This window comes from Tachypleus tridentatus, chromosome 5, assembly GCF_004210375.1.
Source record: "Tachypleus tridentatus isolate NWPU-2018 chromosome 5, ASM421037v1, whole genome shotgun sequence".
In the NCBI taxonomy this organism is placed as follows: Eukaryota; Metazoa; Arthropoda; class Merostomata; order Xiphosura; family Limulidae; genus Tachypleus; species Tachypleus tridentatus.
The window spans coordinates 26,526,346-26,546,641 of NC_134829.1; the positions used below are offsets into that span (position 1 = coordinate 26,526,346).

At 35.6% G+C, this 20,296-nt stretch overlaps 1 protein-coding gene across 3 annotated transcripts in view; it reads right to left on the reverse strand.

The window, feature by feature from the left end:
* Positions 1-20,296, reverse strand: part of LOC143250779 (breast cancer anti-estrogen resistance protein 1-like) — a 75,365-nt gene that overhangs the window by 38,176 nt on the left and 16,893 nt on the right. Inside the window, exon 1 of one of the 3 annotated variants that reach the window (XM_076501755.1) lies at positions 5,147-5,739. The exons of the other annotated variants lie outside the window; for them this stretch is intronic. Within the exon in view, the coding sequence (XP_076357870.1) occupies positions 5,147-5,230 (84 nt within the window). The 5' untranslated portion in view covers positions 5,231-5,739. Of the gene's footprint in view, positions 1-5,146; positions 5,740-20,296 lie in introns of those variants that run through there. 3 annotated transcript variants of the gene reach the window in all.

Below are 20,296 nucleotides of genomic sequence, written 5' to 3' on the forward strand. Positions count from 1 at the left end.
AGCCATTCTATAAGCCGCGGCTAAACATCTTCACACGACCAATCTTTTGACACTTGCAATGTGCAAAATAAATAATGATTCTCTCTGTAATTTTAATCACTGTTAGACACTTTGTTTTGGCATGTTGCTAAAGTCGCTTGAATATACTTGTTCTAAATGCAGGTGTTCATATTTACACTGGTAAATAAATACCTGGATTATCCAGAAACAAAATGATAGCTTCTAGATACTTGTAAATGCATCCAACAAATTACTTGTATTATACGTCAAATCTCGTCCGCTAATAGCGGCATCCTATACGTGTTTGTGTGTGTGTGTTTTCTTTTAGCAAAGCCACATCAGGCTATCTGCTGAGCCCACCGAAGGGAATCGAACTCCTGATTTTAGCGTTGTGAATCCGGAGACATACCGCTAGCGGGGGCACGTGTTTTGTAATAGATCTCATTTATCACGATCGATTACAAAATGGTAGACGTGTCATCAGTTTTAAGTAATATACAATGAAAACTGAGGTAATTAAATCAGCTGTACGGGTTTTTCACATCATTCCAGCATTTTTCTATTACAAACGAGATATTTCACTAATAATAAAGAAACTGTCGCACTTAGCAAGAGCTATGTTAATTTGTTCGTTTGTCGTTACGCGCAACTATACAACCAGGAGTATCGGAACCCGTATTTTTTATTTGTTTTTTAGCATTATAAACCTTCAGATTTACCGCTAAGCTACTGGGGTGAAGGTAGGCTATGTTGAAAATGTCTAATTGCATAAATCGTTAATACCTTTGGCGTAATTTTGTCACTTGTATTTGGATATGGTTGGTCTACTGGAAATAAAATCCCATTTTCTCTCTGAACGCCTCTCATAAATGTATTCTTTACTGTTCTGTACTTTATTTTAATTAAAGTTTTAGTACCCGTATCAGCCGTCTTGAGGATACATTTTTACTTCAAGCGGATTTCTAGTCATCACGAATTACTTCCTCTCGTAAACGACTTAACCCACTCACAGTATCTCTTACTTTTCCCAAATAGATCAAAGGATGCGTAAAATTCCACTGTTAATACGCTCAGATGATGATAGTCATAAAAAACGGCATTTACCTACAGAAAATTACCAGGGAAATCTCACAAACTGATTGTCACAATCGATTGAATGGTGACAGTGCATGACTGTAAAACGGTCAGTTTCTTGCCAAGCCCTCCCCGATATAAAAATGATTGCATCATGCACGAGACCAAGTTCTGACTTTTACTGTTGTTTAAACCTTACCAAAAATTCAAGATACTGAAAATCTATGTTACTGCTGTTTAAAATATAACTGTTATATCTTTGGAGCTGAGATGAAGTTGTCCGGAAGGCCTAACATACACGTCATCCAAGAAACATTAGTGTGGAATCTTATGCGTAACAGAACTAACAGCATTTTATCCAAGTCGCATAGTTCTAATCAATAGATCTTCACAAATATTTACATTACGTTATAAAACAAAGTTTAATTCATTTGCAGTAAAAAACAAACAAATACCAACCTGAATCTTAATATGTTATATAGGTGTTCTGGCCTGTTTTAATGATAAATATTATTAGTGTTAAAGTTTAGCCTGATATAAACAGTTAAGATTTTGTTTCTAGATACATGTCAACTATAAATCTCCACATTCAAAGGATTCCAACATAAAACTGAATTGTTAAAACTTTTTATACAAGTATGTAGAGACTGTTCTTAAAGAATTTCACATATTATAGCCTGAGGAAACCGTAAGAAAAACAGATCGTTCTATTACTAATAATATGACAAAATAACGGAACCAATTTTCCTGAAAATTGGTATAGGCAAAGGTAATATAAAATACAGTTATACTATTAAGTTTCAAATGCTTCATTGACTAAAGTTTATGGTCCAGTGAACAATAGCTTCATTCCACAATAAATACAAAGCACACTAGTTTCACGTCAGCAGAACAATTGTATCTAAATACAAACAAGTTGTTTTTGTTGTTTTTTATAGTTATAATAGTTTTGATTGTTATTATTGTTTTATTATTACTAATTTTTATGCTTACTAAAATTATTTTCCATTGACAAGTTAGCATATAGATTCAGGCCTATAAATTTCGGTCGAAACTCCAATGTATTATTGATATAAAGATCTATGGTATGCAACTGATGACTATGGGTTACAAGCATATAGACTGTCAAAATTAATGGCGCATGTTCTAAGACCCCCATCCCATAGTATAAGCTAACCTTACATTTTATAACTATTACATATTATAATTTATTTCGGACGAGTCACCGATTTATTATGTTATGTACGTTACGTATTACTATTTCAAATAACCGGAATATTTAAGTTTATAAATTAATTGAATGTTAATATGTATCACATCTATGATACTTGCCAACAAGATAGATACACAATTTTCTTAGTTAACACAAATATATTTCGATATACAAACAATAATACAATTTAGGTTTAAAATTGAAACGAAATATTTATTTTCATGATAAATTTCACGCGCTTGACTTTAGGCTATGTGATCCAACACTGCGTCTTTATTTTAGGCTTCTTATATCACTTATAAGGTTTCATGTCACAGACACCCTCACGGCCCCATTTCACCATCGTTACTAAAATTGTAATGAGCAGAGGATAATCGAATTATTGTATCTGGATAAATGCATTTTGGTTTGTATGACTCCTCTTAGTTCCAGAAGTCAAACGTTGATTTTATTGTGTATTAAGTTATAATATCATAATGTACTTATTTTCAGCTTGTTATACAAAATTAGCTCCTTTAATGAATAGGCTACTTTTTAGTTCTGACCTAGAGAATTAGATACTTTTAATCAGAAGGTATAACAAATTAGCATACACGAAAAAACACAAACACTTGAAACATCACATGTTAATGAAAATAGGCTAATCAAAGTCTATGTTACAGCTTACTTAATCTATGTAAAAGTTTGTTAGGACCGAGTACAAGATGCTTTGAGAAGTCGCCTTTTATTATGCAATCGCACTATTTAAAAAATAGTAATCAGTAAAAAGCAGGCTGGGCGTTGTCTCGGGGCTAACGAACCCTCATTTTGAATCTGGCGTTGTCTCGGGGCTAACGAACCCTCATTTTGAATCTGAGGATCAGTCAAGACAGTCTAAGAGTTGACGATAGGTGCTGTTGACTGTATGACTTCCTTCTAATATCCCCCCTCCCAGTGGTACAGCGGTTTGTCTGCGGATTCACACCATGTGGTGGGCAGAGCACAGACAGCACACTGTGTAGCTTTGTGCTTAATTTCAAAACAAAGAAACCTTCTGATCTATCCGTTCAAAATTAGAGATATCCGCAAACGCGCTTATATGGCTGTACGGGAAAATTCTGAAAGAAACAAAAATTTAAAAATCTGTTTAAGCGCTTAAGTAGGTTTAATAATTTTTATAGCTGTCGTGATAAAACTGCATCTGGGAACTTCAGAGAGGTTTATTTGAGATACTGAACAGTTAAGATACATATAAAATGTTGGTTACTGAATACTAATATGACGCTTCTTTAAGATAACTTTTCTCAACTAATCATGGGTTGACTATCAGGGGCACAGCAGTATGTCTGCAGACTCACATGGCCAGAAACTGGGTTTCGATACAGAGCACAGACAGCCCACGGTGGGTCACTTCTGTTCGCGTGAAAATGAGCAAATTTATGAGAATGAGTAAACTAGTACGACGTTTGTTTGAAAATTACACTGAGATACCAACAGGTTGTCAGCATATTATATGAATTTAAAGGTTATTTTTAGCACTTTAAAGCCCGGTAGTGGGTGCAATGACACCTCTGGTGTCTGAAACACAGACGCTTCAAACACAAGACATGATAACCATGCGCTATTTGTAGTTAAGCACAAAGCAATGCAATGGCCTATCTGTGCAGTGCCCACAACAAGTATTGAAATCCAATTTTTAGCGTAGCTAAGTCGTCCGCAAATATATATCGCTGAAACGTGGGCGTAAACTTGATTTTTTGTTTTTCAAGATATTGTTGTAGGCGGCCATTTTGTTACAGAAATGCTGTAATAAAAAAACTCTTCTAAAGCTTTAAATATATAGTATTTACCTCATTATATTTTATATATAAAACTTATTAATATTTTCCTTTCATTAATGTCGGCAACGTTCAAAATAAACGTTTGAAAGATGATGTTGTTCTCTTGAATTAAGCACAAAGCTACACAATGGGCTATCTGTGCTCTACCCACCACGGGTATCGAAACCTGGTTTTTAGCGTTGTAAGTCCGCAGACATACCGCTGAGCCACTGGGCCGTTTGAAAGATAATGAATATCAAAATAAAACTTCCTGTTTTTTTTTATACGTGTTTGTCTGTTTTTGAATTTCGTACATGAAAAACTTTTTAAAAAGGCCCGGCATGACTGGATGGTTAAGGCACTTGGCTCGTAATCCGAGGGTTGCGGGTTCGAATCCCCGTCACACCAAACATATTCGCCCTTTCAGCCGTAGAGGCGTTATAACGTTACGGTCATTCTCACTATTCGTTGGTAAAAGAGTAAGTAGCCCAGAAGTTGGCGGTGGGTGGTGGTGACTAGCTACCTTTCCTCTAGTTTTGCACTGCTAAATTAGGGACGACTAGCACAGATAGCTTTCGTGTAGCTTTGCGTGAAATAAAAAAAAAACTTAAAAAATAAAAATTTTAAACACAAATTTCTAACACAAAAGTGTTATACGACGGAGTTAGGGCTAAATATAGGTGATAATCAGCTTTTCTCGACATCTTATCTGACTTTTTAATATGATTACAATCTTGAGACATAAAGGTAAACTAAAAATAACACTTATAAAAGTTGAAAACAACAAAACTGTATACATTCAAATAAACAGTAATGTCGATCATTTCAATCATCGTTTTAGGCCTAAAAATGCTTTCTGGAAAAAAGGATTTAATCTTAGGCCCAAGACAAAGAATATATATTATAGTGTAAATAAATTTTCTTTATAAAATGAACAAGTAATATTTTTTTATACTTCCACGTATGAGTGTTAATTTTATGTGGTTCTCTATTTTAAAACTAAAACATTAATATATAAAAAAAACTAAATTTTGTTGTGACACAGATTAAATTATCTTACCAGATTTGGGTAGCAAGAAGGCCGAGGAACGACCTTGGACGCTGACGTCAAGGTAAAATTGGCCGTCGTAGACGACGAAAGCATGGCTCTTGGTTAACTACTGTCGTGACTCTGAGGCATCTGTCTCTCACGCTTAGCAGTTTTAATCAAAAACTACCCATCTTAAGAAACCACTGGAAAACTGCGCTTTGTCACATGTTATACCCATAATTTATTTTTCCCTTTTAACTAGAAAAACATAACAGCGATGGTGTTTACCTCAGAATTGATAACTTAATTGAAACAAATATGATGACGTCATTCCATATCTGTATGTTTATATATATATGTATATACCAGGAAAATATTACTGTAGTAGCTGTACAAGACGTCTAGTTCATGCACGTCACAAATCTACAACTTAAACATTACTGTATTTCGCGCGGAAATTGGTTATCAAAACAATTAAAGCCGGGAACACAAACAGTCTTGCGTCAATAATTCTTTAAAAATTCACTCTTGTAACAAACACTTCTTAAACGTATCGAAGGTATACCACTTAACACGAACAAATGCCACCAATAACCTATCAAACCACCGTCAAATTGAAAAATACAAGCGAGGCCTTGTCTGTGTTCTATTGGGTCACGTGCTTTCTGGGGCAGTCCATGCACAGAGAGTAGGGAGGACACGTTACTTTAGAAATAGTGCGACAATAGAAAATAACAGACTATTATTTATAATTACGGTGCATGTATTGTCACAAGCACCTCAAATTTTCTGACAGACTGTTTGGTTATACACACAGTTACACAAAGAGCTATTTATGATATGTTAACAGCAAAGACTGAACCCTGGGATTAAGTTGTAAAAGCTACGCATACGATTACTTTTACAATGACAGAAGACAGTGTTCTTCGGATGACGTGTAGTTACATAAAAAATTAGTAGATTGTGTACAGCTGAAGACATGGCTAAAGAGTGGCTTTTATTTGAATTTTGCGCAAAGGTAAATCGAGGTCTTTTTGTGGTGGCCATCTCTTAAGTGTGAAGTAATAGACCAGAGGGAAGGCAGCTAGTCATCGCTACCCATCGCCAACTCTTGGGCTACTCTTTTACCTAATAATAGTGGGATTGACCAGATAATTATAACGCCCCTAAATCTGAAAGTGACTGGATTCGAACCCAGATTCTGTATTTATATATCGTCGATTAATTTCAAGCTCTATCTCTCGGTTTTCTCGAGGATATAGCATCTTTACTGCATAGCATAAGTGTCTGTTGTACACAAGCCCGAAATCCAACATGTTAAAAAACATTAAAACCTAAACGCTGTTTCTCCACAAACACAATTTGAAATGTAATCATAATTTAGTTGTATATCAAAGGCAGAAACAGGTTTGAGTTGATGTTTTCAATAACGTAATTTTCTAGTGAGCAAGTTTTTGTAAAAGGTATTATAATTATTGGATGTAGTTTGACAATAAAATGGCAGTAGTGGAAATGTTTACTGTAGAAAATAGTGCCACCTGGAATTAATGACATCTTAAAATAACAATAGCACTTTTTATTGTGTTGTTTCTAAAGTCAAATTATTACGCATTCTAAAATCTCATGCGTGAGTTTTCTTAAATTATGTAGACGGCTCACTGGTTGCAAACAAGGAAACAGGTATGTAAAAACAAATATGATAAAATTGTTAATTTCAAAAAAATAGTTACATAGAAAAGTTTTATTTCTAGTGGAATAAATTCATCCATAATACTATTCATCTGAAACGTATTACGTTGAAATGCATTGTTCCGCACTGAACTTACATCGGAGTTTATTGTTTCACACTGTTAGAATGTATTGTTCCACACTTGATTTATGTTGGAATTTATTGTTCATTACTGGACTTACATTGTAATTTATTGTTCCACACTGTACTTACATTGTAGTTTATTGCTCATTGTTCCACACTGGACTTACATTGTAGTTTATTGTTCCACACTGTACTTATGTTGGAGTTTATCCTTCTATATTGGACTTCTGTTACACAAAGATTACAGACTGATAACACGTTATTGCTTTTCAGTAATTTCATGGTATTCTGAAATCTACAACAGTTTTCTATCCTTGCACAGTTGTAATATTGAGCAAGTTCCTTACGAAACCATTGCAGCGACAAGTTAGGAATTAATATATACATATCCTAAAGTGCTTGGCCATTTATTATTCAGTAAACAAGATATCTAGTCACAATTTAACACCTAAATGTGGCGAAACTGTTAAAACCAGTTTGTTTTGTGTGTTTGTCGAATTTCGTACAAAGCTACACGAAGGCCATCTGCGATAGCCGTCCCTAATTTAGCAGTGTAAGACTAGAGGGAAGGCAGCTGATCATCACCAAATACCGCCAACTCTTGAGCTACTCTTTTAGCAACGAATAGTGGGATTGACCATTACATTGTAACACTCCCACGGCTGAAAGGGCGAGCATGTTTGATGTAACGGGGATTCGAAACCGCGACCTTCAGGTTGCGGATCGAGCGCCTTAACCACCTGACCATGTCGAGCCGTTAAAACCAGTAAATCTAATGGTTGTGATAGAACTTGTGTTACAATGTTAATAATTATTGTTTGTTTATTGTTTGCAGTTCATTTTAATTTGTATGTCACGGATTTCAAATCAAAGGTGTGAAAAGACAACACGATAAACCCACACACATGAAAAAAAGGTAAAATTATATTGGAAAATGAGGTCAGACTGTATGTAGTGCCAATTCCGATGTTCTATATTGTTACTAGATACAACAGAATGTGTTCAGGTGTCTCAAAATATGTTTATTTGTTATTTTGTTCTCTCGACATGTTATTCACATGTCGCTAATTATTTTTCTTACTTTTATTTCATTTTTCTTTATGTGAAAGTTCGATCTTCTTACTACATACATTAGCGTGACGTATTAGAAAATCGAAAAATTCGTTCCGGAAGATGATATCCCTACTCGTAAAAGGAGAAAAACACACAAAACGCTATGATGTGGGCTCACGTGATATCCTATTTATTTAGCTGAACAGCTTAGTCGTCTTCCAAGCCTGAACAACGTGTAAATAACAAAAAATACTAAAAGCCGGGGGTGGCCCAGGGAATCCGAGTGTTCCATAAGTCGCGTCTGGTTGTGGCAAAATCATGCCCGCACTTTGAGGATACGGATGCTTTACAAGAATAGTGATCAAATTCTACTTATGCTATTAGAGTTGCACAAACGTTGGTGATGGAAGTTGTCAACTAAATGAACATCGTGCCCTGTTACCACGAAAAAAAATTTAAAAATCACGCTCCACATTTTGGGGTTACGAGTGCATTATATGGTCGGATCCAACTTTTAAGTCTAATAAAAGTAAAAAGTAACCGAACAGTCGATCGCGGGTGTTGTTGACTATTTGTCTTCTCTCTCGGTTACCAGGTTCAATATTAAGGACGACTAGCGTTGATAACCCTCGATGTTGTTGTTTTGAATTAATCACAAAGCTACACAATGGGCTATCTGTGCTCTGCCCACCACGGGTATCGAAACCCGGATTTTTGCGTGTAAGTCCATAGACATACCGCTGAGCCACTGGGGGGCAATAACCCTCGAATAGCTTCACGCAAAAATGCAACAAACAAGCACGCAACAGTTCTCGACAGACAAAAATGTATTAAAATAATAATAGTCACTTGGATAATCTACTAATTAGATGCACGCACGCACACACATACATATATATATATATATATATATATAAAGCGAAGAAACAAAAACGTAAGATTCAGTCCTTATATCATTTATTATGTCAGAATGTATTTCTTATGAGATTTAAGTCTTTGTTTTCGCAGGTATGAATCCGGAAATACCTGATGAAGCGATATATGACCAATTCAATAAGTTGTTATATTTGAAACAGCTAGAGTTGTACAAACATGGGTTTAGGAAAATCATAACACGTCAGTCTCTGTTCCTTAACGGTTTTCTGACTGGAATTATTAAACATAACCTTCTACAGATTTGTTACTGTACTACTTAAAGTCTGCTAGAGACCATATTATAATTTTAACATTTCAAGGAACAAACAAATTTAAACAGAATTTAGTGAAAGAATGTTTATTTGTATTCGACAACAAGATTTCAATTGACTTTGAAGACAATAAAAAAATTAATGTCCAGATATCTGAGTCACCCCCAAAATGAAGATTGATAGTGAAAATGTCAGTGTGTCCACATAGTCAACAAACGGGGTTCCGTTTTCAGCTTAATACCGGATGCGTCGTCCTCTCGCGTTATTGGTAGCCTGATAACATCTTATACTTTGAATCAGGCTGGTGAATATCTATCTATTGGAGTATATTGTTTCACTACTGGGAAATTATAAGCTCCTCCGCGCTGATTATCGCAACTAGATAAGACAATACTGCTCATTGTTGTCTGTCTGAAGTGTGTCCAGTGGGAATAAGGTCAGATGAACATGTTCGCCAGTCCATTCTCTCGATACTCTCATCCTTCAGGTATTGAATCACCAACCTGGCCATGTGTAGTCTCTCACATTGTCATCCGTTAAAATGAAAACTGATCGCACGTCTCTTGCGTACAACCTCACTAAAAGATCCAAAACCTCCTCTCTGTACTTAATCTCCGTTCAAGCTGTCATTCTGAGTGATTTACAAATCTGTATGACCACTGAAATTAATATCACCCCACACCATCACTGACTGACCTCCAGAAGGTCACGTTCTTTCACATTCACATCTGTATATCTCTCATTAAGTCGTCTCCACGCTCGAGTGCGTCCGCCATAATACTCCAGATAGTATCTGGACTCGTTTGAAGAAAGCACTTGACCAAAGAGCCTTTGTTCAGTCTATATGTTCCCTAAACCATTTAAGCCTGCACTATCGATGTCCGACTTTCATTGGAACTCGTACAACACTTGGCCTTCTTGCTTCCAGGTCGGTTGCATGGAGTCTGTTTCTCACTGACTTTGAAGAGACGTTAACTCGAAGAGCACTTCTGAGACTTTTCTGAAGATCTGTTGCATTCAAATTCCCACTTCTACTTATTGAAGTAACAAGGTATCGGTCCCGCTGATGTGCTGTTTCTCTTTACTGACAATCACCAGTTCTTCTATATACTTCTTCTGTCTCCTCGAAGAGAATTCATACCCTAGAGACTACACTTTGACTTGACTCATAATGCATCAAAATCCCTTCTCTGGGACATCTCTATTCCACTTGAAAACTCCTGTAGGCTCAGGTGGCGCCAGCGTAGCATGAAAATGCACTGCATGAACCAGTAAAGCTACAAAATGGGTCTAGGAAGTTTTGAAATGGTCCACGATTGTCTAATTAAAGAATCACAAGATGCCTCCAACACTCTGGAATTTCCAAGAACAGGAGTGACTCACTTTCTGCTATATTATGACGACCATACTTGACTACTCAGTCTTAAGAGCATTTGATAATTGCAGGGTACGTGCCAAACAAAGTACCTGCACAAATATCATTAAAAAAAATAGTTTTATCTAATAAACGAATTACTAGAAAATACTGCTCCTTAGCAACTTCTGATTAGTATGCATTTCGGAATGGTTAACATTCACCATTCACTCAGATTTTTGTCATACGTATGTTCTTTTATTACTGTATGATGATGGAAATTATAAATCAAACTTGTGATCAGTATAAAGCGTTAAAAAGGAATGGTTTGAACAAACTGTTCTTAACGATGCTATATTAAAATAAAGAAAATATAGTATAAAATATTTAAAACAGTTAACACCAGTTAAAGACCCTAACGTATCTTCCACTATCCAATGGCAGGCGATTATGTCGTTGTTAGACGAGAAAATTTTCTTTGTTTAACAAGATAAATCATTGTTGACTCTTATTAATCATTGATACGTTTTAGTCTGAATTGCTACGTTTAAACTGTCATCCAACCAATCACAAAGTCTCCATAAACATACAGCCTACAAACGCATAGACAGTCGTAACATGTCCAGTAGTAATAGTAACTGTTTACTTTCCTGTTATGGTTTCCAGGACTGAAATATTACACGACGAGCATGTATAAATCAGGGTTATAGGAAATGATGAATGCTCCTTGAGGATATGTAAGGAAAGACTCGGCGTTTCAATACACTGTATGCAATACGGTATAAACTTCAACAGCAGCATGAATCATCAGCACTTGAAGGAAAGCCAGTAAACAGTGCCCATCACCAAAGCTTGCGGTATTGGACCATCACTTTGATAACGTGTCTACCTTCACAAAACACAGGACATGATTTTCCGACAAAAGGACGCGGTTCAAGAACTTTTTGAATTCATAGTGCGTTTAGTTAACCACCAAGCCACGCACGGTCTTTATTATTACGTATATGTTATTTAGGCTTAGAGGGTTCCTAAACCATTCAGCTGTTATGCACGTGACGTGAGTCTATAACCCAGGGTGTCATGTTTTTCTTTCCTTTGTGTTGGGACATTAACAAAAGCAATTTTTTATTACACAAAACAAATCAATCATCACTAGTGAAAGTCTTTAAAATAGTATCTAACTTTTCATTATATGACACTGACACATGCAAGTATGAAAAATAAACTTTGTATAATTGGAAAATCAAACTAATGTAGGAATTAAAGTTGTTTGTTGTACAGCAAAATCACACGTGGGTATTCGCTGTGTCCACCGCAAGGAATCGAAGCTCGGATTTTAGCGTTGCAAATCCGTAAATTTATTGCTCTCTCACGGGAGGAAGTATGAAAAAACAAAAATGGACGACGTGTGAATATCCTGTTGAAACAGGAACACAATGTATTATGTGAAACAGGAAGAAAGCCGATGATATCTATGTATAATATGGAACAGTGGAACTCAGTAAGACACAATATGGAACAGTGGAACTCAGTAAGACATAATATGGAACAGTGGAACTCAGTAAGACATAATATGGAACAGTGGAACTCAGTAAGACACAATATGGAACAGTAGAGCTCAGTAAGACATAATATGGAACAGTGGAACTCAGTAAGACACAATATGGAACAGTAGAGCTCAGTAAGACATAATATGGAACAGTGGAACTCAGTAAGACATAATATGGAACAGTAGAGCTCAGTAAGACATAATATGGAACACTGGAACTCAGTAAGACACAATATGGAACAGTGGAACTCAGTAAGACATAATATGGAACAGTAGAGCTCAGTAAGACATAGTATGGAACAGTGGAACTCAGTAAGACACAATATGAAACAGTGGAACTCAGTAAGACATAGTATGGAACAGTGGAACTCAGTAAGACACAATATTGAACAGTGGAACTCAGTAAGACATAATATGGAACACTGGAACTCAGTAAGACACAATATGGAACAGTGGAACTCAGTAAGACATAATATGGAACAGTAGAGCTCAGTAAGACATAGTATGGAACAGTGGAACTCAGTAAGACACAATATGGATCAGTGGAACTCAGTAAGACATAATATGGAACAGTGGAACTCAGTAAGACATAATATGGAACAGTGGAACTCAGTAAGACATAACATGGAACAGTAGAACTCAGTAAGACATAATATGGAACAGTGGAACTCAGTAAGACATAATATGGAACAGTAGAGCTCAGTAAGACATAATATGGAACAGTGGAACTCAGTAAGACATAATATGGAACACTGGAACTCAGTAAGACACAATATGGAACAGTGGAACTCAGTAAGACATAGTATGGAACAGTGGAACTCAGTAAGACACAATATGAAACAGTGGAACTCAGTAAGACATAGTATGGAACAGTGGAACTCAGTAAGACACAATATGGAACAGTGGAACTCAGTAAGACATAATATGGAACACTGGAACTCAGTAAGACACAATATGGAACAGTGGAACTCAGTAAGACATTATATGGAACAGTAGAGCTCAGTAAGACATAGTATGGAACAGTGGAACTCAGTAAGACACAATATGGATCAGTGGAACTCAGTAAGACATAATATGGAACAGTGGAACTCAGTAAGACATAATATGGAACAGTGGAACTCAGTAAGACATAACATGGAACAGTAGAACTCAGTAAGACAACACTTCAATTCTTTCTTCCCATTCAATTTTATTTATTTGTTTAATATAATAATAATGTTAATATAATATAATATGATGCTGCCACTCGATTCCATGAAGGAACATAGGGTCGCAATCGCTTGCGGATTCATTAACAGGATGGTTTTTTAAGTGAGCAGATTGTTAGCCTACCGCACAACCCCCAACCAGGAGGAGAAACTTGAGCCGTCCCTAATTTTGCAGTGTAAGACTAGAGGGAAGGCAGCTAGTCATCACCACCTACCGCCAACTCTTGGGCTACTCTTGTACCAACGAATAGTGGGATTGACCGTCACATTATAACGCCCCCACGGCTGAGAGGGCGAGCATGTTTAGCGCGACTGGGATGCGAACACGCGACCTTCGGATTACGAGTCGCACGCCTAACGCGCTCGGCCATGCCGGGCACATAATATAATATAATATAATAATCTGCTTTTTGCCTTCGGTTTTTTTTTCGGAGGAAATAGGGAATCAATAACTCTCACACCTGAATTTATTTGTGTGTATCAAAGTTCAATAATATAAATACATTGAGTAAGATGTAAATAAACGGTGTTGTAAAACGAGAGAAGTGATAATAAACAAATTATCCATTAATCGACAAAACGGTTGCTGATTATAATTAATTTGTGAGGTTCATATTAGGTTTATGGCTCAACTAGGGACTTGCTGGGTTGAGGCGAAATCCTTGGAGTTGATGGGGTTTTAACATCGAGGAATTAAAAAACATGCCTGTTCTTAGCATTTCTGTTTTCTGTTAACTCGACCAATGAGAAGTCATATTTTTAGAAATACGAATAGTCATTTGATTTTTTATATTAATGTTAACAAATACGTGATATGAACAATACTAATGTGATACAGGACCGCATCACGTGCTAGTTAATATATAAATTTCATGCTCTTGTTTTTTTCAGTTTATACAAAGAGAGTCGCTCATGTAAACAATTCCTCGCTCTAGCTGTACACAGGACTAGAACCCAGTAACTGGTTACTTAGTGTGTTCTTTTGCAAGAACAAAATAATTGCAACGTCACTAATGATGTGCTGAAATAGAGAATCATCTTTTCTTTCAGGGAAATCATATAATAGCCCTGAACTTCCTGCTTCTTCGCTCCAAAGAATATGGCCCCAAATGACGAGGAGTATGTAGCAGCCTGACTTTATTTATTTTATTGCAGTTAAAAGCTAGGCTCTCTTCTGATAGGTTGATTCAATGTGTATTTGGTTAAGCTTGTAACTTATCTTTGTTTTGGTAAGGCTTAGAGTTTTAATGAACTTTACTGATTTAGCTTTAATTTTTGTTTTAAACGAACATTATATTTATTTTAGATTTTAACTCTGTTTTTCACGTTACTCACTAGGAGAGGTTACGTTGAACTGTGAGAGAGGATCCATAATCATTCTTTTCACATTTCTTCCTTTGCCAGTTCCACACATCCAAATGTTTGTACTTTGATTATATCTCTGTCGTTAAATATTCGTGTTCTGTACATCTTGTATGTAGGTTTCTTGCAAACGAACCCGGTTAGTGATGGGAAAGTAACGAACCTATAATTTGTCATGGTATTCGTCGGATATTCTCGCGGAACGTGTGTATTGCTCTGGGTGAGAGGAGCACACCGGGAAATACCAACAAATACAACTGAAAATTTCCATTTTGAAACTTACCACTAAGCGCTGGTGTCTGTGTTCATATCCCTAGCGATGCCTAAGGAATACTTCTCTGTGTATCCCGACTTTTTTTTTATCCAGTACTCTGCTGTCCTTCTCAGTGATATGAAAAATATTTTACTCTCCAATAGTCTTATCAAATGTTTATCCTATTTTCATATCTTGTGTTACAGTGTTGCCTGCCGACAAGCCGAAACACGAACACGAACATTAAGGATTAAGGTACAGGAAAATCAAAATTTATAAAAGGATAACAACAAAACTCGGGTTTCAACAAAACAATACAAAATCCCGAGAAAAACACGGAGCTCGAGATAACATCACGTGAATTTGGAAAATACATTATATTAGATACGTTTTGTTTTTTACAAAACACTAATAACACCGTAAACGTTCGACCACAGAAATATTCGGTGTCAGTATGAGTTTTGTTACTATGTTTGTTTTGCAGATACTTCACTTTCGATGTGTTTCATTAATTGTGCTGCAATGTGACTCCCAAAATATTCCACCATGCACATTGTCTTGCAGACACAGGGATCGAATGTGATATTTATTTTAACGATTGGAACAAAAGTTCCTTTCAGTCCGAGAGCTGAATTCCACACACAGTTTCCAGTGTACAGTGTTATCCGAAGACTATTACCATTTCTCTAACCGTTTGATTTCATGTCAACAAAAGAAACTACATTCTTTTAAAATTTTCATAGTAAATGTATTCCATCTAATTACTTTCAAGGTAAGAGAAGTGAACGATAACTCCTACTAGAGGTCGTATTCTGACCTTTTAACATGGAGTTACCTTTGTAACAATAACAATATATACGTATATAACGTACCGTAAACTAACTACCTTATTGATGCAATTAATAATTCCATTAAAATAAGATTTAACTATAGCTCTACATGAAATAAACGTGAAGAGCAAACTAAAAATCAACTTTACCAGCCGTTAACTAGATAACACAGAGAGAGAATCAGTACAACTGTAGGTGTACACACGTGCCTCCATCAAGACCAAACCAGTAAAGTCTCACTCCCAAAATATTCCACCATGCACATTGTTTAGCAGACATAGGGGTTGAAACTGATATTTATTTTAACGATGGGAACAAAGTTCCCCTCAGTCCGAGCGCTGAATTCTACACAAAGTTTTCAGTGTTACAGTGTTGTTATCCGAACACTATTATGTTTGTTGTTGTTCATATTTAGCATTTTCAGCATAGCTTCAGCCATCTGAGGAGTTTTGCACCAAACGAGAGGCTCCCTTATAAGTCTCAAAAACTGTTTTCACAAAGTGTGATTATAAATCCGTAGTGGAGTAAATGGAAAAATTAGGAAAACGAACGCCGATCATGGTCTAGTTGTTAACTGTGGAAGTCTAGAACTGTTGCCACTTAAACACGCTCCGCACTCTAGGCCGTGAATGTGCTATAAGAGAGACAGTCAAATACCAATGTTCGGTCATAAAAGGTTTTGAAGACGGGTATTTTTAACTATCTACTATCCCTCTAGTCTATCAGTAAAACATTCGGAACAGATATGAGCAGCTAGCCCTTTTTGAATTTTGCGTAAAGAAACTGAAACAAACTGGTAATGAGGAAAAAATATGCAGTGCAAACGGGTTTTCACATAACACTAATACTAGTCACTGATGATATCAGTGACTTTTCACATTGCACTATTATCAGTCAGTGATGATATAAGTGGTTTTCACATAACACCAATATCAGTGAGTGATGATATCAGTCGTTTTCACACAACACCAATATCAGTCAGTAAAGATATCAATGTTTCTTCACATAACATCAATATCAGTCAGTAAAGATATCAGTAGTTTTTCACACAACACCAATATCAGTCAGTAAAGATATCAATGTTTCTTCACATAACATCAATATCAGTCAGTAAAGATATCAATGTTTCTTCACATAACATCAATATAAGTCAGTAAAGATATCAATGTTTCTTCACATAACATCAATATAAGTCAGTAAAGATATCAATGTTTCTTCACATAACATCAATATCAGTCAGTAAAGATATCAATGTTTCTTCACATAACATCAATATAAGTCAGTAAAGATATCAATGTTTCTTCACATAACATCAATATAAGTCAGTAAAGATATCAATGTTTCTTCACATAACATCAATATCAGTCAGTAAAGATATCAATGTTTCTTCACATAACATCAATATCAGTCAGTAAAGATATCAATGCTTCTTCACATAACATCAATATCAGTCAAAAGATATCAATGCACATAACATCAGTCAGTAAAGATATCAATGTTTCTTCACATAACATCAATATCAGTCAGTAAAGATATCAATGTTTCTTCACATAACATCAATATAAGTCAGTAAAGATATCAATGTTTCTTCACATAACATCAATATAAGTCAGTAAAGATATCAATGTTTCTTCACATAACATCAATATCAGTCAGTAAAGATATCAATGTTTCTTCACATAACATCAATATCAGTCAGTAAAGATATCAATGTTTCTTCACATAACATCAATATCAGTCAGTAAAGATATCAATGTTTCTTCACATAACATCAATATAAGTCAGTAAAGATATCAATGTTTCTTCACATAACATCAATATCAGTCAGTAAAGATATCAATGTTTCTTCACATAACATCAATATCAGTCAGTAAAGATATCAATGTTTCTTCACATAACATCAATATCAGTCAGTAAAGATATCAATGCTTCTTCACATAACATCAATATCAGTCAGTAAAGATATCAATGTTTCTTCACATAACATCAATATCAGTCAGTAAAGATATCAATGTTTCTTCACATAACATCAATATCAGTGATGATATCAGATATGAAAACTCATATTTCTTTCTTCATTCAACTTCCGTTTTTTCTAAGTTGTAGTTTATTGATTCGATCTCCTTTATAAGTTCCACTGTATGCCATCAATTCCATCTCAATTATCATAATTCCAAGGAAGAATTCTTCACATATCTTCCAATTAAACTTCCAGAACGAACACTTGTCTTACTATTTATGGGGTTTTGAGTCCGTTTTACTTCACCAACCAGAAGCAACCAAGAAACTTAATGATATTTTTTTGGTTTGCTGATCTCAGATGTGCCGATGAGCTTTGAATAAGCGAAACTGCAGTCCAAAGTAGAAAGTACAGCCAATCAAAAAATGCATTCAACCTCTACGTCACAGATTCTCTTTTCAATTTCACCTCTGGTGAATGAGAAAATAAAAATTTAACATACATTACAACCATTTGCGCTATTAGTTCCTGAACGTATCTTAGGCCGTGTGATATTTTCATATTTTGAACGAAAACCTTAGACAGCAAGGGGAAAAAATATGAATATATTAGTGTATGTAATTAGCCAATAAGTAGCTTTGTCTTCTAAAATAAATACATCTATCTTTCACCCAATAATGTTTTAATGCGTTAATAATTTAAGTCAACACCAGGTGGCACTGACTACCATAAGAATGGCATCCTCGCGATGTACTACAAACTTTTCGCGCGCGATGAGTCACAGTGACAAGAATGTTAATTATTTTATCCCCCGAGGTAACATTTCGTCCATTAACCTTCACACACATACAATAAAAAAAAAATCACTGAGAGACGAGTCCAATTTCATAACGTATTTAGTTTTAAAATAAGAAAAAAAAATTTTTATTGGTTGGTTTGGTTTTTTGCACAAAGCTACTCGAGGGCTATCTGTGCTAGCCGTCCCTAATTTAGCAGTGTAAGACTAGAGGGAAGGCAGCTAGTCATCACCACCTACCGCCAACTCTTGGGCTACTCTTGTACCAACGAATAGTGGGATTGACCGTCAACGGCTGGGAGGGCGAGCATGTTTGGCGCGACCGGGATGCGAACCCGCGATCCTCGGATTACGAGTCGCACGCCTTACGCGCGAGGCCATGCCAGGCCAATTTTTTTTTTTTTTTTTATATATAACAAAGTAAGTGAGATATTTTAGGCTTAACATTCATTACCGGGAATGCTTGAAGTTTATAAACGTTTGTAAAGGGTTAAACACTCACTCTTTTTAGTTTTAGAAATAACTCAAGAAAAACATTATATTTCTAATATTTTATCCATAGTTCAAAAATGTTCAGTCATGCTTCACGTATTTTTTACCTTATTTTGTTATTTTGACATCAAGCAAAAATTTCAAAAATGTCATTGACCTTTAGTGCCAAATAATATTTTGTTTAACCTTACGCATTCTAGACAGCAGCGCTAAAATCGATAGCTTATGGAGTGTTCCATACACGTGTTATACATACATATCGTATGTGCAAGATTTATATATTATTTTAACAATGTGCGTGACCGTTTTTAATGTGTTAGTAGTTGTCGTACATTTTTTTTTAGATATGTTAATACCGATTAGATAATATCATAACCTTGAAACATTTTCATACAATGAAACTTCAAGAACTATATCGAATATATTTAGGTTAAAGCCCCATGCACAATCGCCCACTGTAACTATATCAAGCATAGAATGACTGGGGTTAAACCAATACTCATAATAATTGTTTGTAACTATATCAGGCACAAAATGACGTGGTTTTTAAAACACTACATATGTTCACTATCTGTAACTATATCAAGCATAGAATGACTTGGGTTAAAACACTACATATAATAATTGTTTGTAAATATATCAAGCATAGAATGACTGAGGTTAAAACAATACATATAGTCACTGTCTGTAACTGTATCAAGCATAGAATGACGTGGGTTAAAACACTAAATATGATCACTCTTTATGACTAAGCATGGACTGATTGATCTGGGTTATTACATCGTGCATAATTATTCACTTAAATTCTACCAGTCGTAAATGAGTTTCGGTAATAAATGCATAATCAGCGATTGTAATTAAATAAACACAGAATGATTTTTATTACCCTACATATAATTAATCATCGTGTTCTACCTCTGTTGGGTATATTTTAAACTTTCGTTCTCATGCATATTTATAACCATGATAAAATTTCATCTATACTGAATTATTATGCCATCATCAACATTGACCACGCAGTCAGTTCGTGACCAGCTCAACAGTATGAACTGATCTCTGTAGTTTATTGGAAAACTAATGGAAGGGCAACTAGCCAACAGCACCAACTGCCAACTCTTTGATATTGCAAACAAACAGTGAGATTTGACTGCTACTCCCCTAACATACTCACAGCCACAGAGTTCAGAGTGGATGTTTGTTGCAACAGGACCACAGAACCTCTAACTGATAGTCAGGCGCACTGATTACTAGGCAATGCCTGGCCCTTTGAAATAAATATCGAGCTGTTCGTAAACTTTATTTTCAAAGACCATAACTATATCA